Source organism: Lonchura striata, chromosome Z, assembly GCF_050655825.1.
Source record: "Lonchura striata isolate lonStrDom1 chromosome Z, ASM5065582v1, whole genome shotgun sequence".
In the NCBI taxonomy this organism is placed as follows: Eukaryota; Metazoa; Chordata; class Aves; order Passeriformes; family Estrildidae; genus Lonchura; species Lonchura striata.
The window spans coordinates 56,050,019-56,076,192 of NC_140740.1; the positions used below are offsets into that span (position 1 = coordinate 56,050,019).

Consider the following 26,174-nt stretch of genomic DNA (forward strand, 5'->3'; position numbering starts at 1 on the left):
CATGTTGCATGCTTTACAAGACTGGTGATGAAGCTTGAAGCAGAACTTGGGGAGCTGCAGGTTTTTAGGCATATTTTTGTAGGGGTATTTCATAGAGTCAAAGGATAGTTTGGGTTGGAAGGGATTTGTAAATGCCATTGAATCTAGTCTAATGCCCAGTATTTGTCAATTATTAATTTCTATTAAGTACTATCAGACAGCCTTCCTAGATGGCTTTCTACTTTAGTATATGGTCAGTTACAATACTTCAGCAACTGGAGGTATTATCTCAGGATTACAGGTGTATTAAAATTACTGTGTGAATGTATGGGCCTGTGTTTTATTAAGTGTCTTGGATTTTTCCGTATTTGTTCTATATGTCTTAAGTTTTAATGCTGAAGGCAGAATGTGAGTTTGAAATTAAAAAATGGTCTGTGAAATCTTGCTATTCAGTGCTCAGGATAATGTACTGCTTTGAGCTGCATGCTGTAGAAAGGAAATGCATACCTGTCACAGGGAACAATGTTAATTTTCTGCTTTTATTGAGGAGAAAACAATGTATGTGTCTTCACTCAGTTTCTGTATTGATACAGAAATTGATGGATTGAATTTAATTAGCTCAGAATAGGCAAGAAATTAAATAAATACTTTAAAGACTTTATTCAAAATGTGTGCCTGCATTAGGTGTTACTATAGATCAGCACTACTCTAAATAGTGAAAATGGTGTCATGTTTCAAACTGCCATGGCTCTAAACTTCTGTCCAACGTAGGTAATGAACGAACCCTGGTCTTTGTGGACACAAAGAAAAAAGCAGACTTCATTGCATGCTTTCTTTGTCAAGAAAACATACCAGCCACTAGTATCCATGGGTAAGTATTTTTAAAATGAAAGTCACCTGTATGTATTAGGAACTGTTACTGAGAACTCATGTTTGGCCATATCTGCGTAGTTTAGCTTGCCATGTGTTTGACAGATACCAGAATATCAATGTTGAAGAAGGGCTAAAATGGTCTTAGCATGCAGATGCAGAAAGTTTGTATATATCCTGTGGCTGTTGGATTTGTAGGTGTGTGAAGGCCACATACCTTTTGAGATCTGGCCTTTCATTTCTGGCAAGCCTGAATTGCTAGCACACAACCATCTCGTGTGGGAGGAGGTTCTTAATTCCATTTCTGTGGAATTACTATATTGTGAATTGAAGTATAGGTAGAATAACTGGTTCAATGGAAGCTGTCAAACTGTCATGAATGTTAACTGGTTTCTGATTCATTTTACCTTTATGAGTTGAAGTTAGGATACCTAGTCTTCTCTGGAGTAGTGGTCATACCAGGCTTCACTAAGTATCCCATGTTAAGATCATAAAGAGCACTATTTAGCTTTCTAATTTGTTTTCTTATTTGGACAATAAAGAACATGAGAGAAATTCTGATTCACTGTAGTTTGGTACCGGATAATCTGTAAATACTCTTAAAATATGGAAACATCAGAGCATAACTAGTTTTCTTGTAATGATAATAAACAGAAGAAAAATTCTGTACCGTTGGCTGGCCACAGGTTTTTTTAGTATATCTGAAAAATGGCCTTTGTGGGGGCCTGTGTAGACTTTGTCTTTGCTACTCTGGCTCCCTGCTACAAAGCTGTAGGAAAAACACTTGTAATCAATTAAGCAAATGGATTTTCTTAGAGAGGCAGTGAGTTTGATGCATAATTATCTCCAGTTCTTTTTACAAACCTCAATTGCTCTAGAGACTTAAGTTTAGACAGTTGCTCTGTCTTGCTGCTCCTCAGTTAAAAATTCAGAAAACCTAAACTGGTCAGCGTATGAATTACTTGGGTCTTTCTTTGTTTTGCATCCATTGTCCCCCCTCGCCCAAGAGCTTCTTTCCATGAAATATGGCACTTAAATTATATCTTAAATAGTACTGTAAATTTTAGAGACAGCCATTCTAACCCTTGCTTTCTTTATAGAGATAGAGAACAAAGAGAGAGAGAAATAGCACTTCGGGATTTTCGTTCTGGAAAATGTCCAGTTCTTGTGGCAACCTCAGTGGCAGCAAGAGGTCTGGACATTGAAAACGTTCAGCACGTTATTAATTTTGATCTTCCTTCCACCATTGAAGAGTATGTACATCGAATTGGGCGAACTGGTCGTTGTGGAAATATAGGAAAAGCTGTTGGCTTCTTTGATAACAATTCAGATGGTCATCTTGCGCAACCTTTAATTAAAGTGCTTTCAGATGTAAGTTTCAGATCTTAGTGTTGAACTTTTTCTGTTCTTTAAGATTTCACTTGAATGTACTGAGCAACTGTGACATATTTGGTACGGTTACGGAGCTCTTAATCCAAATTGGTAAAGCAATCAAAGTCTCTGAATTGATTTTCCTAATTGCATAGGCTCAGCAGAAAGTTCCTGTTTGGCTGATGGAAGTTGCTTTTGAGACTGAAGGAGGACGGCTCCCAGTTAATACCCAACAAAAGGTAGGTCTGGAAATAAACTGAAAGTCTTGGCTATTAGAACTATGTCTCAGTTTAAAACTGTGTTTAGTGGTATATATCCAGACTAACGCCACTGAAACTGTTTTGACTGTAATTGTGTCCCTTTTCTTAGTTGTGCATCTTCAGAGAATTCAGTATTACTGAAACTGATTTCAGACACGTTGCTTGATTTGGTCTCTTACTAGCTGCTGTAGTGTTAGGATTCCTCTGGAAGAAAACATTCATGCAAACATAAACAAAAGCAGTAGTTCAGAAATTTCTGTGCTACCCATGTAGAGTGGGAGTAAATAATTCCTGATTATACAGTCATGCTTATGAAGTAACAGACAGCTGATGCTGACTATACAGCTACTGCTTAGTAGGTTATGAATCATCTTACTAGGTTATGAAGCAGCTCAGTTGACTGAAAATTTCAGCTAATTATAGTTAGGTAAATGCTGTGGTCTGATCTGTGTCGGAATTCTTAATGTCTGTGATGGGGAGAAGCCTTCTAGTCTCTTACTGTTGGTAATTCTAGATTCTGTGCTTACTTCTATTTGAAAGCCTTTCCTTCATGTCTTGATTCCATAAGAACTTCATCCCAGATCAGTTGCTTTCAAATTTTACAAATGTCCTTCCTTTGAGACCAGAGAAGAAATAACTGCTCTCAGTGCTTACTCAATGTCTGAAGATTCACTTCAAGCTCTGACCTTTCTTTCATTAATTGTCTTTCCCCATACCATAGTTATTGAAAGCTTTGGGTGGTTTGGGTATTTTTTACCTAGCTGGTTAGTCCCCTTACTAGATCTGAATCATTTTTCTGGGGGTGAGGGACTTCATGAGATGTCAGTTACACAAATGTTCCTTCCTTCTTAAACTCACAGCCTCACATTACAGTCATTTTGTATGTTTGCACAAACCTTTTCTTGCAGAGTAATTCTTGACTCAGTGGATTTTACTTGTATGTTCTAATTCAAGGACACTTTATTTTTGCTTTTATACTGGATTGCTTTCAGAGGTGGATCTCACTACATTGCTTCCAAATCATTCCTCCAGCCTTTGTGTAGTGTCTCCTAGCATTCCATGAAAGCCATCATTTCTAGATCCAAGTCCATCCATGTTCTTCACAACCTCTGAGTAACCAAATTTGCCTATGACTCTTTGTCCAGAATAGAATAGATTTTCCTGTGAAATCTGTCTGCTTGCATTGGGAATACTGCCCTTAATATCACATACATACTGTGCATCAGCTCCTTGAGTTGAAGAATATGAGGTTTTAATTATTATGAGGCTACCTCAAATCAGTCTGATAGAACACAGGGAACTTGTGTGTTCTTCCTTTGTAATCAGCCCAATTTTTCATGAGTCCGCTTGATAATCAAATGATGAATTTGAAAGAGGAATCTGTTGGAGGATTTTACGTGATTCTTTTGAGGCAGTCTTAGAGATTACTGAGCTTTATCCTTTTTCCAAAGGAAAAGGATTTTACTGGGAATGTAATGCAGACAATCAGTCTTTAGTATGAAGTGGAGAAGAAAGTTTTTTTCCTACAATTGTATGAACTGATTTGTGTTGGGTAAGAAAACAAGTTGGGATTTGAACTGTGGGAAGTGTTACTCTGATAAAATCTGAGGTTGACTTAATTGTAGTAATTCCACACTAGGGTAAAAAAAAAACTTTGTGTATAGGAGATTAATGATGAAAACTTCCTGAGTGTTCAGATTACATTGAGATAGATTAATGCAGAAAGCTAAAATTGTATTGTGGTGATTTACCGTTAAATGATTGAAAGTGTTAATAATTCTAAACTAGGACCTGTTGTGTTTCCTAGAAATACGGAGGCAACATGAATAGAAGAAAAGTAGAGCTGGACTGTTCAGCAAGAGAAATTGAATCATGGGATTAAACTGTTCAGCAAGAGAAATTGAGTTATGGGATTAAACTAGTTTGTACTGTGTTTTGCTGTAAGTTAAATGTTGTATGAGAAGATAATTTTGTGAAGACCCAGTTCGGGAACAAGCTTTTATGTATGGCCTCACCTAAACTTTGTTCCTTTTTTTGGTAACATGTCAGTTAAAAAGTTTCAATCTTGTGTTACGATGATTTAAGTATCTGTTAAAGAGCTCTGAAGCAGTTAATAAAAGTTTGAGAAGTGCACATGAATTGTTGCGTCTTTAGCAGCTATATGTCATTGCAGTTTCATGAACTGGAACTAAAGGTCAGTGGCTACACTCACAGTTTAGTGAAAATAAATGTTTTTTACAGAGCCATCTTTAGAGAAGTTGGAGCCCCTGTGTTGCATCTAGTAGAATGTTTTTAGCTTTGACTGATGTAAATACACTTCTGCTATCTCTTGTGGAAAAGTTTGCTTTAGAACAAGATTGGTGCCTTATAGCCAAGAATTTTCCCAAGCTTGCAGAAGCTGTATGAGGTAAGGAGTCTGTAAAGAGTTCTCTTTACTCTAGATTTCTGTGAAGTTCCTTTTTCATTAAATTTTTTTTTTCTTAGCAATACAGTATGCTACAAAGATGCATATCACTGGGTCCCCAAGGAAAAGAGCAAGGTCATTGTTTTGCACAGCTGAACAAGCTTACAGGCTTCTCATGGCTTGCTATTTAGCACACAGTGCTTGATCACTGTCTTGTATAGTCTTCCCACTAAATCCAGGGAGATAATACTTCTAACATCTGTTTATAGGATAGGAGCCTTAGTACCCAAGTTAGTGGGCATCAGAACTGACTGGGCAATACTAGGGAATTTCTCATTGTGGAAAAGTGGGCTGTCATTCTTTGTGTGAATATGTTTGCAAAACAATTTACTTAAATATTTACTTAGAGAAATACTGTTAATTTTGTAGACTAATTTTACTGCTATATATTATTCAAAAAGAGTAAAGTCTTAATTGTGTACTTGAAAGTGGGCAGAATGGACAGTATACTTAAATTGCAACTTATAAATAGCGGATGTATTTAAGCATTTTGTTAATAATTCAGAGTAAAATACTCTGGGCAGTATGGCTCCTTTCCCTGAGAAGCTCTCATAGAAAAAATTGAGCCAACAAACAAGTCCCTAGAATAGTACTGAAATAAATCAAAGATGAAAAGTCATCTTTACTACTTTTTATGAGAGGGTGAGAGGTGGAAGGACCAAGTCTGCTGGGAGGGAGAAATAAAAACTTGGAAGAGCAATATTTGCAGAAAGGTACGATATTCAATTTTGGTTTAAGTTTTGTGATTCTTTAAATAAGTATTTAATCTGCAGGAAAATATTTCAGTGTAATTTTCAGCTGGCGGAAAACACTGCTAGGAGAAGTTGGGGAATGAGTGCACTGTCAGCTGCCCGTTTATTTTATTTTTGCATTCAAGTAGTATTACATGGAGAACATACTGAAAAACTTACTGGAAAATTCCATGTCAATGCCTTCTTCATTCAAGAGAATCTGGTTGTCCTGGTGGCATGTCTGATTAAGTTCTTTTGAGGAACTGATTTTAACCCAAGAACTGTGTAACCACATATCTGAGATTCCATTTAGGTGATTCTACTACCTGTAGTTAGTGCTAAACTGGGGTCACTGAATTTTTTCCCCATTGTCTACCTCCAGGTTTATGTAAATATGTTATTTGTATTGGGACTTCAATATCAGGTTGAAGCTTCTTGACAGACCAGTGTTGAGAAATTACATCAAACCTTTCGTTGAACAAAAAACATGAATTATTTTCAAGCTAAATTCAATTTTTATGTGATATATAAAACAATGCCAGTTTGAGCAATAAATGTCCAGTTCTTTTCACTAAAGGAAAACAAATTTATGTGTTGGTTTTGCATGGCCTGGTTTTTGGTGGTGGTGGAGCCACAGAGATGGCTTCTGTGAGAAGCTGCTGCAAGTTTCCACCATACCCAGCAGAGCTAGTCCCTGATGGCTCTGAAGATGGATGTGCTGCTGGTAAAGGCTGAGCCAGTTATAGGTGATGGTAAAGCCTCTTGGAATTAAGAAGAAAATCTAAACAAAGTGGGTGCACAGCACTTCTTTGCGGTCAGCAAAGAAGAGGAGGTGAGAACATGTGATGGAAACACCAATGACAGTGGAGAAGGAAGGGCAGGAGATGCTCCAGGTGCTGGAGCTGCGATTGCTCTTAAGAATGTGGTGAGACCATGGTGAAGCAGCTGTGCCCCTGCAGCCTGTGGTGATCCACAGGGGAATGCAGAGCTCCATCCACAGCCCATGGAGGAGGGACCCGTGCCAGAGCAGGTGGATGCCTGGAGGAGGCTGTGATTCAGTGGGAGACTTGATATAGAATGAGGGCTCTGCTTCCAGGCTGGAGCAGCCTGTCCTTGAAGGACTGCACCCTGTGGAAGAGTGACCCATGCCACAGCAGTTTTGGGAGGACTGTCTGTCCATGGGAGGAACTTGTGGTGCAGCAATTTTAGCATGATTGCTCTTGAGAGAATGGACCCACACTGGAGAAGTTCACAGAGAACTGTCTCCCATAGGAGGGACCCCACAGTGTACTAGAGGAAGGACAACTCTCCCACAGCAGCAGAAGAAAATCTTGGGTGATGAACTGACCAAAATCCCCACACCCTGTCCCCTGCACTGTCAGTGGGAGGGAGGGGTTGGGTGAAGAAAAGGTGTTTTAAGGGCCTACTTTATTTCTCATTATCCTCTTCTGATTTTGTTAGTAGTAAATTCACTTTGTACCTCTAAGTCAAGCATGTTATGCCCTTGGTGTGTATTCTTCTTTGATTTAAGACAAAGTGTAAAGCTTCAATGTTAGGTAATAAATTTTTTTTTCTGTTAGCCAAGTCTAGTAATTTTAATGTGCTGTCCAGCAGTTCCAGGAATTCCCTGGTGACTCAAGAGGTGGGTATTTGCCATCTGTCACATCATCTTCAGTGGCACCATAAATGGACAAATCTTTGCCAAATATGCATGTGCCGCGCTCCCGCCCCGGTTCCCTTTTCCTCTGCCCCGGCTAGCTCTTGTGGGGCGAGGGCGGGCGATGGAGGCACCCTCGGAGGCACCCTCCGCCGCTCCCAGCTGGGGTTTGGAGAGTGCCTTTGTGGGTTCCGGGCAGCGCTAGCAAGCCTCGCGGTGGTAAATGAAGAGCGGATCCAGCTGGGGGCTAAGTCCACTTTATTCGGGCCAACGGGCCAAACGTACAGGAACAGTGCCAGCCAACTGGAACCCCGAACGGGGTCTGACACTGGATTATAAACCTTTGGGGAGGGGTAAACCTTTAGGGAGGGATATCGGTGAACCAATGAGGAAAGGGGAAGGGAGTGGCTCCGGGATGGGGTGATCTGACCTGGTCCAATGGGGGGAGGATATGGGAGGGGCCCCAGGCCCTCGTCCAACCACTCGGTGCCCTGAGGAGAAGCTTCTAGATGGAGGGGAAGGAACACCGAGTGACGGGCAAGGCACCTGGGAGGAGACAGGGGAATGACTTTGCACTTTCCAGGATGATGGACAAATACTGGAAAGGCGGGAAGGGGGGACCAGGCGGGAAAACAGGGAACAAACCAAGTGATAATGGGGGTGCACAGGGACAAACCAATGGGTAGTACGGAAATATTAAAACATATAAATTGCACAACTCCATAGTAGTCAGCTAATTTCAGTGTTATATAAACTTGTCATTTTTCCTGCAGCACAATACTATCAAGCAGGATTTCCTTGCACTGTTTCTTTTCCCTCCTTCTTTAAAATGGTTTTCAATACCCAATCCTTAAATATCTGCCAACTTTAAAGAATGCTGTGCTTCACTCATCCTCCACTGTTCAAAATGATATATGTGTGGTCATAGGAGATGGGATAGTTGTTGACAAAGGCTGTGTCCTGGAAATATGAATATGGTTTATACTGAAAGTTGAGTCAACTTCGACCTCTTAGTGCCTTTCCTACCACTAGCAGCAGGGAGATAAAAATAGGCAGATGACTTGTCAGTAATTCTTTGTCTTCATCAGCTCTGCCCCTCTACTCCCGCTGCTTAAAAGTACTGAATTTTGTGGGATTCTTAGTCTAAATATGCCAACTAAATTAAGTTTCATTGAAGACCTATGTTTCCTTAAGAGGTTCTGTAATTATAAGGTTTTATGCAGCATACACAAATGTGCTAAGCAAAGAAACATTCTATACCAGAACAAATGAATTTCTGAGCTTGCAATAGAAACTTTTTTGTAGTAGTTGATCAGCTCATTTAGAGATCACTTCTAGAAATTAATATACTTGCTTTATTAATATTTGCTGTCTAGAGTGGTGAATATATAATCCACCCTCTCTGAACCACTTAGAGAATTTTTGTGCATGTAGACTGAGAGTACTATATATACAATTTAAGAATACAAAGCAGTGGTTTATTAGAAGGTGTATATAACTGGTAGCATGTTAATCTTGACTAAATACTAGTGTATCCTTCATAAGACATCTGAGGAGTTATAAGGAAAAACCTGACCTTATACTACAGCAACAAAAAAGCCCAGCCTCTCCACTTGAAGACTTGGTCTCCTGACTCCTTGAAAGGTACAATTGTGGGTAGGCAGGTAGGAAAGACAGAAGCACAAATCATTCTATGAATCTTCATAGGAATTTCAGAGACTTGGAATCAAGTCCTGTCTAAAATATTTCCTAAAGTGTTTTTCCTATTCCAGAAATGTGGTGTTCTAGTGAGTGCCTTCAATGTCTAAATTCAGGTTGGTCGTGCTTTGTACTGTAAGTCCTCTCCAAGCTGTGGATATTTCATTTTATAAAAAGCAGTTGTACTTCCATACTGTGTTCTTCAGTCACCAAGATTTACCTCAGATTTGCAAGTTAGAGATTTGTTAGTGAAGTGTTTTGCCCCTAACTGTTTTCCACCCTGAACAGGTTCACAAAGAACTTAGTGTTAGCTACGTGTAATAAAACTCCTGACACAGTTTCCCACAGCATTCTCATGGAAAATTTGACACCCCAGGCTTGGACAGGTGCACTGTTGAGTGGGTAAAAACTTTCAGGATGTCCAGGCCTCGAGAATGGTGGTGAGCGGAGTAATTTTCCAGCTGGTGGCCAGTCACAGGTGGGGTGCCCCTGGGCTCAGTCAGTACTGGGGGCATTTTTGTTTCATTTTTGTTCATTTTGTTCATATTGTTCATATTAATGATCTGGATGAGTGGATTGAGTGTACCCTCAGTCAGTTCATAGATGAAACCAAACTGTATGAGAGTGTTGGTCTGCTGGAGGGCAGGAAGGCTCTGCAGAGGATCTGGACAGGCTGCATTGATGGGCTGAGGCCAATGGTGTGAGGTTCAACAAGGCCAAGTGCCAGGTCCTGCCCTTGGGTCACAACAGCCCCAGGCAGTGCCACAGGCTGGGGCAGAGTGGCTGGAAAGGACCTGGGGGTGCTGGTGACAGCAGCTGAACATGAGCCAGGGGGTGCCCAGGAGGCCAAGAAGGCCAGTGGCATCCTGGCCTGGATCAGCAATGGTGTGGCAGCAGGACCAGGACAGGGATTGTCCCCCTGTGCTGGGCACTGGTGAGGCCACACCTCGAGTGCTGTGTCCAGCTCTGGCCCTCACTGCAGGAAAGACACTGAGGAGCTGGAGTGAGCCCAGAGAACGGCAATGGAGCTGGGAAAGGGTCTGGAGCACAAGTGAGGAGCCACTGAGGAAGATGGGGGTGTTTATTCTGGAGAAAAGGAGGCTTGGGGTGACCTAAAAAGAGGTTGTATCAAGATGGGCATCAGTCTCTTCTCTGAGGCAGCCACTCACAGGATGAGAGGAAGTGGCCTTCATACCAGGGGGCATTTAGGTTTTGTGTATCAGTGAGAAGTTCTTCACAGAAAGGGTGATTAGGCATTGGAATGGGCTGCCTAGGGAGAGAATGGAGTCACCATGTGCAGAAGATTTCAAAAAACACCTGGAGTTGGCCCTTAGTACTGTGCTTTAGTTGACAGAGTGGTGTTTGATCAAAGGTTGGACTCAATGTTGAACGTCTTTACCAATGTTAATGATTCTGTGGTTCCATGAGAAGTGGAAAAGCCCTTAGGTTGCATCAGGGGAGGTTTATATTGGGTATTAGGAAAAATTTAAGAAACAAGTTGTTAAGAATTGGATCTGGGTCCACAATGCAATCCCTGGCATTGTTCAAAAAATGAGTCAATATGGCATTCTGTGTTATGATTTAGTAGGCAGGGGTAGGTGTAAGAGAAGAATATCTGTATGATAAGCTGTTCTCATCTACATATTCTCTTTTTCTTTCCTGTGCTTTGTTAAAGTGTATGTGAGAAACTTGCTTCATTGCAGGTGGTTACTACAATCTAGTGCAGCTCTGCCTTCACAGTGACTCCCTGCCAACAGTAATTTAATGCTGATTAAAGTTGTCATAACGAGTCTGTTCACTATGGTCTTAGGGTGGAAAATTACAAGAAATGGCATTTTGTCATCCAGCTGCTAAAGTCACATGGGATTTTCAATAATTCCTTTAGCCTGTTTGTACAAATGGGTTTAATTATGTTTAGCTGCTTTTGCAATTGTAGTAAAAAGCTTGTGAATCTTAAATTACCATAGGATGAAAACATGTAAAAAAAATCTGTAATAAACCACAAAAGACATTACTCTGGGAATAAAGCATCCCTTATTTGCCAGCATTTTACTGGATTGCAATTACAGCTGTTGTGATGTTGCAATGCTGTGAAGGAAGTATTGCATAGTGCTCTATTCTGAAATTGATAATGGCTTTGTGACCTTCTTAGCAAAACACCTGATGCTTTTCTTGAGGAATAAATCTTCTCTAGAGTACAGATGAAAAAGATGCTCACATAATTGCACTTAGGAATTAAAACCTTTCTGTGTGTATTCAATGTTGGTAGTTGCACACTGTACAACACATTAATTGGTACATTTCTTATGCCTTTTCTTAGGTTTGAGCAATTTGGAGAGTCTGACTCTAATTTGGCATAGTTTTATATGTGCCCGTTGTAGGGCTGCTGACTTTAGGTACACGATGGATTGTGGTGGTCCTTTCTCTCTCTCCCTATGCCTTTATCAAAAAATCTAGTGCTGTGTGCTTATATAGTAGGTCAGGGACTAGCACCAATTTCCATGCCAAATGTGCAATTTACTAATAAAACTTTCCAATTGATATTGTACTCTTTGACTTGCAGTTCCTTTTGACCAGTGAGCATTTACAAATTTTAGGTGCTTCCTTCCCCTTAACAGTGGGTTGTCACACCCATTATTGTTGCTTATTCAGTGATATGTTACATAAGCTTGGATTATGCATTTAAACTAAGGCTTTAGTCATAAACCAGTAATTTAAGATCATGGTTTTGAGAATACTGCTGTTGTTGAATTTTTATATTACACTAAAGTGAAATTTAAGGATGGCATAGCTAATTTTTTTACCTGTTGAATGCAGCTTTGCATGGAGGCTGATGCTAGTAGATTTCTAATGACAAGCTACTCACTGAAAAATGGAATTATGCATATTTGGAAATTGAGATCAAAATCAGACTGGTTTTACTTGATTTTTCTTCCCCATGAGTTAAATCAGTGGGGAATAGAAGGACACTCATGTTTTTTATTTGTGTTTTGCAATGCCATAAGTCAATGAAAGTCTGTTGTCATGCCCTCCTCTTTACATTGAGAGGAATGAAGTAATTGACATAGAGTCATTGGCACAGGTAGAAATCAGCCTAATGAGTTTCTTGGTTAAAACCAACTCTGCAACTTCCTGAGATAAAATTCAGTATTTTACTGCTTTTGCTAAGACTGCACTATTCAATGCTGCAAGGTCAATTTGCAACTGTTCAATGAAAATGTACCTAATTTTTCCACAGAACTACAAAATGCTCTATTCTATGCCAGTGTTAACTAATACAGGCTCACTGTAATTGTACAGCAGTCAGTAATTTTATAAGGTGTGGTAATATGTAATACAGAAGATAAATGTTTTTCAAAACTGAACTACTACGGGTAACAAATCAATTTGCAATGAGGATCAGATTTTTAGCAGTTCTGCAGTCTCCTGTCTCGCCCTGCCAACAGAGACAGTGGGAATGCCTCTCTTTAAGAAGGAGCAGCATCTGCAATCAACCAATCTCTGGAGCAATTACCCCTGAATCACCAGCACAAAAAATAGGGAAGCATCAGCAATGAAAACAGTCGAGTCTTTCTGTGGAAGGCACTTCCTTCCTCATGCTTCAGGAAGAGTAGCTTCACTTTGCACCCACCCATGAGACTGAAATGTTAGTTCTTCTAGAGCATTCGTGTGCATAGTGGATGAAAGTGTCTGTAAATGTGGATATGGAACATGTTTTTTGGCAGAATTTCTATTATACTCTAAGGGTTTCCCATCTTCTGTGCCATATCACTTTTGGTAAATGATATTACCTTTGTAAGATGTTTTTATCTTTACTATTAACTTGCTACAAATGGTAGTAGCTGAAACAGTTACTGATGCTATCTTTAGTGACCTTTGCCTCCTGGAATCTTCTGAGTGCTACTGTCCAGTCCACAACCAAACATTTAAGACTGTGGAAGCCTTAATGTAAGTATGTACATAGCCCTGAGGCTGGCAGAGGGATGACCCAGGGTTTTTGAAAGTTAAACAAATGCTTAACTAGTCTCTTAAGTCTGGTGCAGCTTTTAATGATTTTGAAAGATTGAGCTGCCAACTTACAGTGTGTCAGTGAAATCCATGTATTAATGTGTGACAACAGGCAACTAATCAGACCAAGTCCAGGATAGAGTTTCAGTAATTAAACATAATTAAGGGTCTGCTCCTGCCCTTTCTTATGTTCTAATTAAAGAAAAAAAATCTGATATACCAAAGAGCACTTGGGTTACAGTTTACGTCTGCTTCTTTTGAACCACATTCTGTTTCATCTATTACCTCATAGTAAAATAAATGCAAGTTTTCAGAATATCATTATGCATACTAATGTATACTTCTAAATAGCAAGGGGGATTTAAAAACAATAAAGCAGTTTACAATGCAGGCTTACATGGAGTTTATGGGTGATGGTGAGATGGCAACATCATTCAAAAAGGAAAGCAAATGGGCTAACTGGCTGAATCTGATGATTAGCTAAAGCGGGTGAAGGCTAATGAGTGATCTGGAAGCTGGAGTGGGTGTAGACCTTGCATGTTAAAATAGCCTGAAAGAACCTGAGCTGCACAAGTCATGGAAGTTGAAACTAGTCAATCTACAGCTTCTGTTGTGTGTGACACTAGTGCAGGATAAAAACTTGCTGTCTGTAATGTGTCTCTTCCTGAATTAGGGCCAAGGTCTCTTGATGTACTGATGGCGTAAAATTCATTATCTGTCCTTGAAGAGTGTCTGCGTAGCAACGACTGTCAGTGCTTAGTTAGGAGGTACATTAACTAGGGACTTTGGATTTCCATTTACTAACTTCACAGCGTCTTAATTGTAAAGTTCCTTCTGATTTACAGTCCCGTTGCTGCAGTCAGTTATGTTGCTGACGGCTACAGTCTTCTTCCAAGCCATTAAGTGGAATACATTTGTTACTTTTAAAAGGGATCGCCATCTGATTTATTCCCCATGCCCTAATGATGCATGAGGTACTTTAGCGTGACTGCTCCTCAGCGGTGGCTGGTACCCAACACCCTTGTTTCGCTGCGCGTGTTTGCGCTATCTGAAGACCCTCTGGCTTGGTTCACCGGCACCAAAACGCCGCAGCGCACACCGGCGCCCGGCCGGCCGAAGGAGCGGCGAGGCTGCCGCGGGCGCGCCTCGCGGCGGGTGCGGCGGCGGGGCTGCGTCCCGCTCCGCCCCGGGCCCGGGCTGGGGGCCGGGCGGGGCCGGGCGGGGCCGGGCGGGGCCGGGCAGGCTGCGGAGGGGCCAGGCGGGGCCGGGCGGGGCCGGGCGGGCTGCGGAGGGGCCGGCGGTGGCTCCGGGGGCGGGCGCCTGTCGGGGCTCCGCGCAGGGCAGAGCATCTGGCCGCGGGCGGCCGGCGCCCTGCGGGCAGCTGGAGCGGAGTCCGGCACCGCTAGACCTGCGGCGGGGGTGGGGGGTTCTGGTCTTCAGAATTACAGGAAAAAGCGTAACTTGTGCTCAGCCGTGCAACTTCCTTTTTTTGTCCTTCCCTTCGCGGTCGCGGGGAGGCAGAGGCTCCTGTTGAAACAAGCGCCCGTTCTGCGGCTGAGGTAAGTGAAAAAGACATTTTCAGCAGAGGCGTCTCTGCTTATTTTCATTTATATAAAGTCTGGAAGAGTCCCACGCTTTAGTTCATATAACTTCCCCGGACTGTTACTGGTGTGGATCTCTAGCAGCAAAACTTGCTTGCGTTCGCATCTCTCCAGGCGGTCGTCCCAGGCTTGGGGCAGGACGTGCTTCTGTGTCTCTTCAGGCCAAAAAAGATCCTTTTGGTTTCTTTCAAGTCTGTGAGATAGTAAGAATTGAAACTTTCTGTTTAACTCATTGCATTTGTCTCATTTTGTAAAGAATGCAATACAGATGCTTGGCAGTCGTTTGCCTTCTGTGTGTAATGGTTAAGAATCAGTTCTCAAAATGTTTCCAATCCAGTCATCAAAGGAAGGAAAAGCTCTTACTTAATTGCTCTCTGCTCAATTTGTATTCACTCTGATTTTCTCGAAGTGATGAATCAGACGTAAATGTACTGGCCCCAGGTTTCTTCAATGTTTTCAATTTCTGCCTTCTGAGAAAAAGTATTTTTCCAATGTGTTTGTGTACTGCCCATCATGAATATCATCTTCACGCACTCATGCTTAAACTGGGGAAGTGTCACTTACCTTCTCACCTGCAATGGATTGCATTACTTGCCTTTTGGGAGTAGAGGATCTGGAGCACAAGTCCTGTGAGGAGCAGCTGAGGGAGCTGGGGGTGTTTATTCTGGAGAAAAGGGGGCTCAGGGGAGACCTTATCATTCTCCACCACTGCCTGAAAGGAGGTGGTGGGATGAGGGTCAGTCTCTTTCAAGTTATAAGCAACGGACAAGGAAATTGCTGCAAGTTGTACCAGGAAAGGTTTAAATTGGATAGTAGGAAAACTTTCTTGTCAGAACAAGTTGTCAAGTACTGGAACAGGCTGCCTGGGAAAGTGGTGGAGTCATTGTCCCTGGGGGTATGTGAAAGGCTAGTAGATGTGGCACTTGGGAACATGGGTTAGTGCTGGACTTGGTAGTGCTGCTGTAGTGGTTGCACGTGATGGTTTTCTGGAACCAAAATGATTCTATGACTGTCTAAAATAGTTGAAATCCAAATTCTGGAGTCTGTGAATTAAGAAACTGATTGGGCAAGAGAATGTCTTCATGATTGAAGGAAGTTTCATGTATTGGGTGGAAGAATAGAGTGAGTGGTCAGGTCAGATTTTTCTATCAGAGGCTAATGCATAACAAAACAGGTCTCAAAAGGGATAAAAGGGAAGAAGGAAGCTTTGGGCTTATATCACAGAGGTTGCAGTATTGAAGATTAAAGATCATGATTTTTCTGGAATAATTTAAACTTAAGGAATTTTTTCATAATTTGGTGCTTGTAGGGGGTATTTTAAAATTTAAAAACACCATACTAAGAGAAATTAAAACATAAATGTGTTTAGTAGTCTTTTGAGCCTGATTTCTCACTACCATGCCATGTTTTTCCTTGCAGTTTTGACTAAGATACAAAATTATTGTTAATAAATTTTACAGCATAGATAGTAAGGAAAAGTAGGATATATAACCATTAGGAGCTGATCTAAAGCAGCAGGGTTATGGTGCAATGAGTCTGTTTTTTAATGTTTTCTAAAATACATGATTAAATCTATTTTTCAGACATTTAATATATTATATGTACAGGTATGTTTTAGGGTCATGGTCATCTTTTTTGAGTATGAAGAAAGTATGGAAGTGAAGTTTTGTGCTTTTTTTGTTCTCTTGCCTTCTCATGTGTGTGGAGCATGGTATTACCTGCACTGTGTTCTGTGTACTTCTGCTTGCAGTACTGCTGCAGTACAGGGATTATAACTATATTCTGCACTTTGAGGCTGTAGCTGATTCCATAACAGTCCAGAAACATATTTTCTTCTTCCAAAATATGTTTTATTAACATTATTTGAGTAGATGCGTGTTTTACATCTAGTTCCATTCTTAGTTCAAAAGACAAGACTGTCAAGGGTAAACTAATGCTCTGAAGTAGTAGAGAGAGTCTTCCTTCTGATCTTCTGACAGGTGTGTATTCTGTACAATACAGATTTAAGCCACCTAAATCTGACAAATGTAAAAGATTTTGATCTGGCTACCCTCTTTTCAGTGAGAGCTTTATGTTTCTTTAGAGCTCAGTGCATGGATCCTCCTACTCTGCCCATCCATTTTGCTCACCAAGACAGCTTGTTCTCCTATTTTCTCCTATTAGTATCAAGCTCATGTAGTTAAAAATTTTATTTAAATTCCAATGTAACAGTATTTTATAATATATGTATGAATATTCAGTATGCTGTTTTATAAGAAAACAAAGGCTTTCTCAAAACATGTTTTGCATCTGTAACTCCAGGATATAGTAAGCAAGATAACTATTATCAGCAGTTATTAGCAGAACTGACTTTTCCTGGTCACTATGTCCTTCAGAATTTTGGAACAAAAATATCTTATGCTTTTGTGCCTACATTGGCTGTTTAGAGACTGAAAGAGAAAAAATGGCTTTCCTGCTTTTCAGTTTCCAGTTGGTTTGAAGTTTTTAAATTAACAAGTTGTTTTACATGATGATGATTTTTTATCTTTTTTTTTTTGATGTTACTGTGTTTTTAGAACAAGTTTATGTCGTCAACAGTTAATACAGCATTTTGAGAGCCTCACCATGTGGCTCCTTCAGATATCTCTGAAAGCTTAATATCTGAATAGATATACATTGTTGGAATTTATTAACTTTAAGTGGTGTTTGTAGATTATGATACCATTAAGTTTTCTGGTAGGCCATCATAATTTAAAACACATATAGGTTTATTTTCCAGAAGAAAGTGCACCTAACACTTGTTTCAATCAAGTTCTATTTCAAGGTAAATGTATGAATCTTATTCATCCTGCTCTGAGGTTTAACTGACTATTTTTAGCTCAGTAGATACTGTGGATTATGAAATCAGTGTGGATCTTTCATCACAGAGTCTGCCATTTTTCCCATGGATGGGCTTGTAAATGCATAAGTCTGAGTTAAAGAGTTGAAAAAGCCCATTAGCTGTCCCTCAAATTTACTGCTTCTTCCATTATGTTTTCATGTTATTGTCTTCTTTGAACGATGTAGGAAAGCCTCCTTTTTCCTCTTTGGATGCTCACTGGTACTCACCTTTGGTGCAGTCCTGACCGATCATGAATTCGATGCACCCTGTTACCAAAAAAGGATGCTGAAGTATATATGTGAATCATATTCTCTTTTTCTTTCCCTCTAGGATTTGTGTAAGTGCTGATGGGTTTGAATCTTGGAATTGTGAAAACTCATGATTATTGCTTTTCCAGGTTCATTTGGCAGACCATTGCAGTTGGGTGGCCCAGTGGGCTAGAGCGGAGGCTTAGGCTCCTGTCTTTCAGCGTTTGCTGGTTGTGGATAGGGCAAGGTCTGTCTCTCCCTATGGCAGCCATCATAGGAGAGCTGTAGCAATGGATGGTAAAGACTAAATAAAAGGAGTGTCTATTCAGCTTCTTCCTTCATAGTTGTTAGAAGAGCGTGAGACTTAGTAGGAAAGAATTTCCTGTTGTCACATTCCAGCAAAGATGTTAACAATTCTTGAAGATGACTGGAACAAAGAATGGTACTGAGTGGTGCCACATCCAGTTGGCAGCTGGTTGCTAATGAGGTTCCCTAGAGCTCACTGTGGGGCTTATTCAGGATCCTTATTGCTGATCTTCACAAGGGGATCCAAGGGCACTGTCAGTCACTTTGCAGGTGAAACCAAGTTGGGCAGGAGTTGATCTGCTGGAGGGCAGGAAGGCTCTGCAGAGGATCTGGACAGGCTGCATCAATGGGCTGAGGCCAGTGCTGTGAGGTTCAACAAGGCCAAGTGCCAGGTCCTGCCCTTGGGTCACAACAGCCCCAGGCAGTGCCACAGGCTGGGACAGAGTGGCTGGAAAGGACCTGGGGGTGCTGGTGAGAGCAGCTGGACATGAGCCAGGGGGTGCCCAGGTGGCCAAGAAGGCCAATGGCATCCTGGCCTGGATCAGCAATGGTGTGGCAGCAGGACCAGGGCAGGGATTGTCCCCCTGTGCTGGGCACTGTGCACCTTGTGTCCACAGATATGTTGCAAGGAAGAGAAAGGTTAGGCCCTCTTCAAAAGAAAATGGGAGACATAGATAACCTGGGCAAAGAGAAGGCTGAGGTTCTCAACAACCTCTGTGCCTCAGTCTTCAACAGCAAAGTTCGAGCATGTCAATCAAGTCAAGAAAGGCAAATGCAGAGAAGAATGAAGACCCTAAACCCACTGTAGGAGAGGATCAAGTCTGAGACCATCTAAGAAACCTGAATATGCACAAATCCATGGGATGCAATAAGTTTCATCTGTGGGTCCTGAGGGAGATGGCAGAAGAAGTTGCTAAACCATTATACATAATTTTTGAAAAATTGTGGCTGTCAAATGAAGTCCCTGATGACTGAAAAAAGGGAACTAAAACCCCCATTTTAAGAAAGGGGCATGCAGAAGCCCTGTGGAACTACAGACCAGTCAGTCTCTCCTCTGTGCCAGGAAAGGTCATGGAGCAGAGTCTCCTGAAACTATGCTAAGGCACATGGAAAACAAGGAGGTGATTGGTGACAGCCAACATGGCTTTACTAAGGGCAAACCATATGTGGCAAATTTGGTGGTCTTCTATGATGGGGTGCTGCAGCTTTGGTGGACAAGGGCAGAGCAACTCCAGTTGTCTACCTGGAGTCAAGCAAAGAATTTGATACTGTCCCACTTGCCTTCCTTTTCTCTATGTTGGAGAGATATGGATTTAGTGGATGGACCACTATGGATAAAGAACTGGCTGGATGGCCACAGACAAAGAGTTATGGTCAATAGCTCCTTGTCCACATGGAGACCAGTGACGAGTGGTGTCCCTCAGAGATCAGTCCTGGGGCCAATACTGTTCCACACCTTTGTCAGTGATGTGGACAGTGGGACCGAGGGCAGTCTCAGCGAGTGTGCTGATGATACTGAGCTGGGTGGGGCAGTTGATACAGGGGTGGGAAGGGACATCCACAGGGGCCTGTACAGGCTTGAGAGGTGGGGCCATGCAAACCTCAGGGAGTTCAGCAAGGCCAAGTGCAAGGTCCTACACATGCATTGGGGCAGTCCCAGACACACTCACAGGGCAGAGAAGTGATTGAGAGCAGCCCTGTGGGGAAGGACTTGGGGGTGAGGCTGATGAAACACTCACCATGAGCCTGCAGTGAGAGCTCCCAGCCCAGAAAGCCAAGGGAGTCCTGGGCTGCATCCAAAGCAGCTTTGGCCAGTGCACTGAGTGAGGGATTCCATCCCTCTGCTCTGTTCTGCTGAGACCCCACTGGAGCACTCCATCCAGCCCTGGGGTCCCAGCACGATGACAAGGAGTTGTTAAAACAAGTCTGGAGGAGGGCCAGGAGGTTGGTAAGAGGCTGGAGTTCCCTGCTGTGAGGCTAGGCTGAGCAAGTTTGGGCTCTTCAGCCTGGCGAAGAGAGGATTGTGAGGAGACCTCACAGACACCTTCCAGTATCTGAAGGGGCCCACAGGGAAGCTGGAGAGGGATTCTCTGGCAGGAACTGGAGAGACAGGGCAAGGAGGAATGGGTACACACTGAAAGAGGGAAATTTAGATTAGATATTAGGAGGAAATTCTTTACTGTGGGGGTGGTGGGTTGCTCAGGGATGTTGTGGATGCCCCATCCCTGGAAGTGTTTGAGGCCAATTTGGATAAGGCCTTGAGCAACCTGGTCAACTGGGAGGTGTCCCTGGATGTGGAAAAGAGGGTTAGGATTAGATGGTCTTTAAGATCCCTTCCAACCCTTAACATTCTGTGATTCAATGACTCCATGACATGCCGTCTTTACATTTATAGATGTGGCATGTTCTTTATTCTCGGTATAACATTTACACTGTATACAGAGACATGTAGTTCATATAGTTAAAAGCAATCCTAGAATAGGATCTGAATGGAAAAAGGTTTCATGCCCTGAAATGGGGAAGAAGGGCAATTAATAAATGGTCTTAAATACAATATGGGGAAAAGTCTTGCTTTGATGATTTTTTTAATCGCTCGAAGAAGATGGCTTTTATAGGCATCTTTAAGTGAAACACTTTATGCACATATGGTGTAATTTTTGCTCAGGCACGTCCTTTGATCACTTTTACATATACAACCTCTTCAGTAAGTAGCCAAAGAGCTATTTTATCACATATCATATATCAGTGTCCTGACAAGCACATAAGATTTGAGCATCATTGTGACGTGCTAAGTCACTACCTTGGCTTCTGACAAGTAGTAACTACCAGCTGCCATGCCAAATAAACAGCTGCTAATTGATACTGGACAAAGTATAAGCAAGAGGATTGAACCAAACGAACAGCTCACATCTGGGAAAAGTCATGGAGGTCTCTCTCCCCAGTTATCTCCTCTGTTTCATCAACTCATATACCTTACATTTATTTACATTTGCTAATGTAGTACAAAAACTTCTTTTTCCTAGTCTTCTGCTACTTTGGCAAGTGGAAGTGACTTATTTTATGGCTGAGTACTAGAGAAGAACTAGAAGAGAGGGAAAAGGTACAGAATGGATACAGGATGAGGAGCACCCACTGAGTGTGGACAGAATCTTAGACTATTTAAGCTTTCTGGTGTGCATGTGAAACTAGAAGTTTTCAAAGGCTTCTAACTTGACATTGCAGCTGGCTTGGTCATGCCTGTTCTTGCAGTTCTGTACTCCACTGTGATGGGATATGTCATGATATGTGGTATTTTCAGCTTAAGCATTATTCAAAAATATTTTCATGATTTGCCAATGCTTCTGAGTTTCATTTCCTTCCTAAAAAATGTATGGCATTGCTGGAGCTAGTTAAAGGAATGTGATAAAAAAATTGTTTCCTTTATTCTTGGAAAGAGCTGAACTATTTTGACTGAAATGAGGCCTCTTCTCTCTCATAACCCCTCAAAAATAGCAAATCTGCACGTAGTATATCAGCAGAAGCTTTATCTCTTATGGGGAATAAACAAGGAGTTAGAGACACACATGTGCCTGCAGGGCTGTGATCTTCTTGTCTCAGTGGAGATGTGGTGGGATGGTTCCTGGGCTGAAGTGCTGGAATGGAAGGATACAGGTTCTTAAGGAAGGACAGGCAGATGAGGAGACGGTGTCACCTTCTCTGTCCGTGACCATCTGGGGTGCACAGTGCTCTGCCTCACATGGGTGAGGAGCTGACAGACAGGACATGGGTCAGGGTTAAAGGGAGGGCAGGGACAGAGGATAGGGGACATTGCAGTGGAGGTCTGCTACAGGCCACCTGACCAGGAGGGCTGAGCAGATGAGACTCTCTACAGACAGATATGAGCAGCATTGTGCTCATAAACCCTGGTGTTCATATGAGTCTTCAACCTTGCCAGTATCTGTTGGAGGGGCAACAAAGCTGAGCATAGGCAATCCAAGAGATTTTTGGAATGTGATAGTGGTGACTTCTTTCTCTAAGTGACAGTGGAGTCAATGAGGAGAAGTGCTGTGATGGACTGTGTTGTCACCAGCAAGGAAGGGTTAGTGGAAAGGTGAAGCTCAGGGGTAATCTTGGCTGCCATGACTGTGAAATGCTGGAATTTGATGTCCTTAGGGCAGCAAGGACAATAGGCTCATTATCCTGGAGTGGAGCAGACTTCAGCCTCTTCAAGAACCTGCTTGGTAGAATACCATAGGATAAAGATCTGGAGGGAAGAGAGGCCAAGAGAGCTGGATCATCATTCTAAGATCATCTTCCTCAAGCTCAGGATTGATGCATTCCAACAAAGAAGTTGGTCAGAAACACTGGGAGGGCTGCTTGGATGAGCTCAAACACATAAAGTAGGTGTGTACAGGGTGGAAGCAGGGACAGGTAGCCTGGGAGGAATACAAAGAGCAGTCAGGGATCTGGTTAAGAAAGCTAAAATTCCTGATAGAATTAAATCTGGTCAGAGACATCAAGGGCAATGAGAAAAGTTTCTGGTGTTGTGCTGGTACAGAAAACTTGGAACAACTGCTTTTTTTTTTTATTGCAATCAATAGTGTAATTAATTTTTACTTCTTTGAGAACAAGAACATACACCCTACATGAATAAGTAGTAATATATTCTCTTTATTTACTGGCTTTGTTTCTTGCTAGTACACATCTTGAAACTGTTGTATTTTAGGAGTACGTCGCTGGGCAAACTCCTCCTCATTTTTGTTTGTATCCCACGTCCTTTTCATTTTTTTTCCTGTTTTTTACTATCATAGCCTTAAAATATATAAAATTCTTCCCAAGACAAACTTAAAATAATATTTAAGTTGATTTCTGACAGGAAACCAAGCTTAATGCATTGTTTTTACCATGTTTTCCTCTTTTAGATTACTGTAAAGTTTAATTTTTCTGGAAATCTAAGTTTTTGTGGGAAGAACAATAATATAGGGCATAGCCCCTACTGCCTCTATGACACTTAGATCTCTGTCCAGTGACCTGGTGCACTCCTGCTTCCTGCATTATCTGAACCTGTGAGAGGATGAGATCCTTTACACAGCTACTGCTGTGCCTGTTTTAGGGAGATAGTACTTGCCTCCCACCTGGGGCCCTCCTGAGACACAGGTTTGATGGAGAGCTGAAATTCCAGACAAATCTGAAAACCTAATGTGAAAATGGATCCAGCTAGCTGCAAAATACTAATGCCCAGCTGTTGTTTATGAGCATAGTAATTAGACCTACTTGTCCAGGAAGTAGGAATACTGAGCTCTAGGCCCTCATGTGGTGAAGGGGGCACCTCTATTTTTTACAGGCAAATCTTCCACTTACTAGCCAAAGGAGTAGTGTGGGTTGCCATTCATGCTGGAGTTGGGTCACTTTACAGGTGGGTTCTTACAGATAAGTTGATGAAGTGTGGGCTGGATGAGCAGTGAGGTGAATTGAAAACTGGCTTAAAAAATGGACCCACAGGGTGGTGATCAGTGGTGAAGTCCATCTGGAGGCCAGTCACTGGTGATGTACCCCAGTGGGCAATACTGGATCCAGTCTTGTTCAACATGCTCATTAATGTTGTGTGTTAGAATGCTCTGACAGAGCCTCCCTTCAGTGAGTTTGCTGATGACAGCAAAACTGGAAGGAGTGACTAATTAGCTGGAAAGTTCAGCTACTGTCCACAGTGACCTTGCTGGAGAAATGGGCTGGCAGGGACTACATGAAGTTCCGTAAGGAGAAGTGCCAAATCCTTTATCTGGGAAGGTTCAACCCCAGACAGCAGTACAGGGGCCTGGCCAGGTGGAGGGCAGCTTTGCAGAAAATGCTCTGGCGGTCCCTGACACCCAGTAGAGCATGAGCCAGCAATGTGCCCTTGTGACAAAGAATGCTGATTTCCTGAACTGTGTTAGGACTGAAACCAACAGGTCAAGTGAGGTGATCCCGTCCCTCTGTTCAGCACTGCTGAGCCCATGCTTTAGTCCAGTTCTGGACTCCCGATAGCAAGAGAGACATGGACATACCAGAGAGAGTTTGGGGAACAGCTGCAATGACCATTAATGCATTGGAGCATCTGCCATATGGAAGCTGGAACTATTCAGCTTGGAGAAGAGAAAGCTCAGAGGATGCCGCGCTTCCTCGTCCCCAGGTGCCCTTGGATCTTCAACTCTAGCCCCGGCTAGCTCAACCCTGGGGCGAGTAACGGGCAGAGAGGCGCCTCCCGCTGCTCCCTTAACAGGGGTTTGGGAGGCGTCCTGTGGGTCCGGATTTAGTCGCTGGCGAGGCCTCGGCAAGGATGGAAAAGCCGGAACCAGCTTGGGGTAAAAACCTTCTTTATTAATGGGCCAACGTGGCCAAACGTGGAGAAGTAACACCAACAAGCTGGAACCCTGAGTGGGGTTTGGAACAGACTTTTATGGGGTATAGGAGGGGAATGGGAGTGGTGGATCATGAGGGAGGAACTAATGGGAAGCTGGGAAGGGAGTGGCTCCAAGGTGGGGTGATTCTGCCCGGTCCAATGGGGAAGGGGCATGGGAGTGGCCCCAGGCCCTCGTCCAATCACTCGGTGCCCTGAGGAGAAGTTTCTGGATAGGGGGGAAGGAACACCGAGTGACGGACAAGGCACCTGGGAGGGGACAGGGGAGTGACACAGCACTCTTAGGCTGGATTGACAGGGGCTGGCAAGGCGGGAAAGGAGGACCAGGCGGGAAAACAGAACAGAAGGATGTACCAACTCAACAATAGGGGGGAAACAGGGACAAACCATTGGGGAAATACAAATATATAAAACCGTACATAAAATATATAAAAAACGCACCACCACAAGAGGAGGTCTCATCAGTACCTGAAGAGAGGGTGCAAAGAGCCAGAATCCTCCTGGACCAGAGGCAGTGGGCACAAGCTGAAACACAGGAGGTTCCTTCTGAACATCAAGAAATACTTTTTTTGCTGTGAGAGTGAGTGAGTACTGGAGCAGGTTATGCAGGGAATTTGTGAACCCTCCATCAAGGGAGATCTTCAAAAGCTGTCTGGACATAGTCCTGGGGAGGTGGCCCTAGGAGGCCCTGTGTAAGTTTGGATCAGATAGTCTGTAGGGGTCCCTTCCAGACAAACATTCTGTGATTCTTTAAGTGCTAAAAGCAGCACTTGAGGCAAGGAGAGTGTTGGATTTTTGTAATCTTTTCATATGGAACTCTAGATTCTTGAAGGAACCTTGTCCTTTTGGAAGAAATCCATCTACTACTTTGCTTTCCTCCTCCTTAACCTGTCTGAAGTTCACAGTAGTTCAGTAGTTCTTTTCTTCAAAAAGAAAGGCAAAGAGAGGTGCCTTCCTTTATCTTGGCAGACTGCACTCAGGTCTGCTGCCAGGGGCAAACTGGGAAAAATCCAATATGAATTCACCCTCTTTTGGATCAAAGGTGACCTGGACTGTTGTCCCCTTCCTGAACAATTTCTTTACTAGGTGGTGATGAACAAGATAGGCAGATCATTCCTTCTCCTGCAAGAGCCTTCATTTTCAGAAGAATTCACTAGATAAATCTGCTTAGAAAATACTAGGCAGGCTGAATGTCAAGTGAATGGAGATATATTGCTTACCAGTTACTTACATGATCCTTGGAAGATTAAACACATGCGTGGATTGGATTGCCCTCAGCAGTGTTTTAGGCACACTTATCTTTCTATTTTCTATCAGAAATGTATGCAGTTTGTCTTAGTAAAACTGCATCAAATTTCTCCGTTGTTCAGGAAAGCAACCCTTCAACAAAGCAATACTTAATTTGAATACAAGTGAGGAAAGCTGAATAACATTATTAACTCTGACACAAATGCTAACAAAGTATTAAAAGGGCATCTTTAATATTAAAAATTAAAAATGTAATTTTAATTTTTATTTTATGACAGCATTTTCTGGCCATACTTATTGAGAAGGAAATGTTCAGAAATTTGATTTGGATGTTTGTCCTGTCCTGCAGCTCTGTGGCAGGTATGTTTCTGGATTATTAGCATGTGTCTTGCCATAAGAAAAGGTAATATTCTCCAAATGAAATTTTGAAGAGTTCTGAAATATATTGCAGCTTATTGTAAATTTTAGCCTTACTGGTTTAACATATTTTTGGATAT

At 42.4% G+C, this 26,174-nt stretch overlaps 1 protein-coding gene across 2 annotated transcripts in view; it reads left to right on the top strand.

Annotated features, from left to right (window-relative positions):
• Positions 1-26,174, top strand: part of LOC110472610 (interleukin-31 receptor subunit alpha) — a 68,800-nt gene that overhangs the window by 19,208 nt on the left and 23,418 nt on the right. The window contains exons 15-18 of one of the 2 annotated variants that reach the window (XM_085566431.1): positions 751-850; positions 1,950-2,220; positions 2,376-2,459; positions 25,956-26,037. In XM_085566431.1, coding sequence (XP_085422557.1) covers positions 751-850; positions 1,950-2,220; positions 2,376-2,459; positions 25,956-26,037 — 537 coding nt within the window. Of the gene's footprint in view, positions 1-750; positions 851-1,949; positions 2,221-2,375; positions 2,460-14,283; positions 14,598-25,955; positions 26,038-26,174 lie in introns of those variants that run through there. The other variant, XM_085566430.1, reaches the window with a different exon arrangement.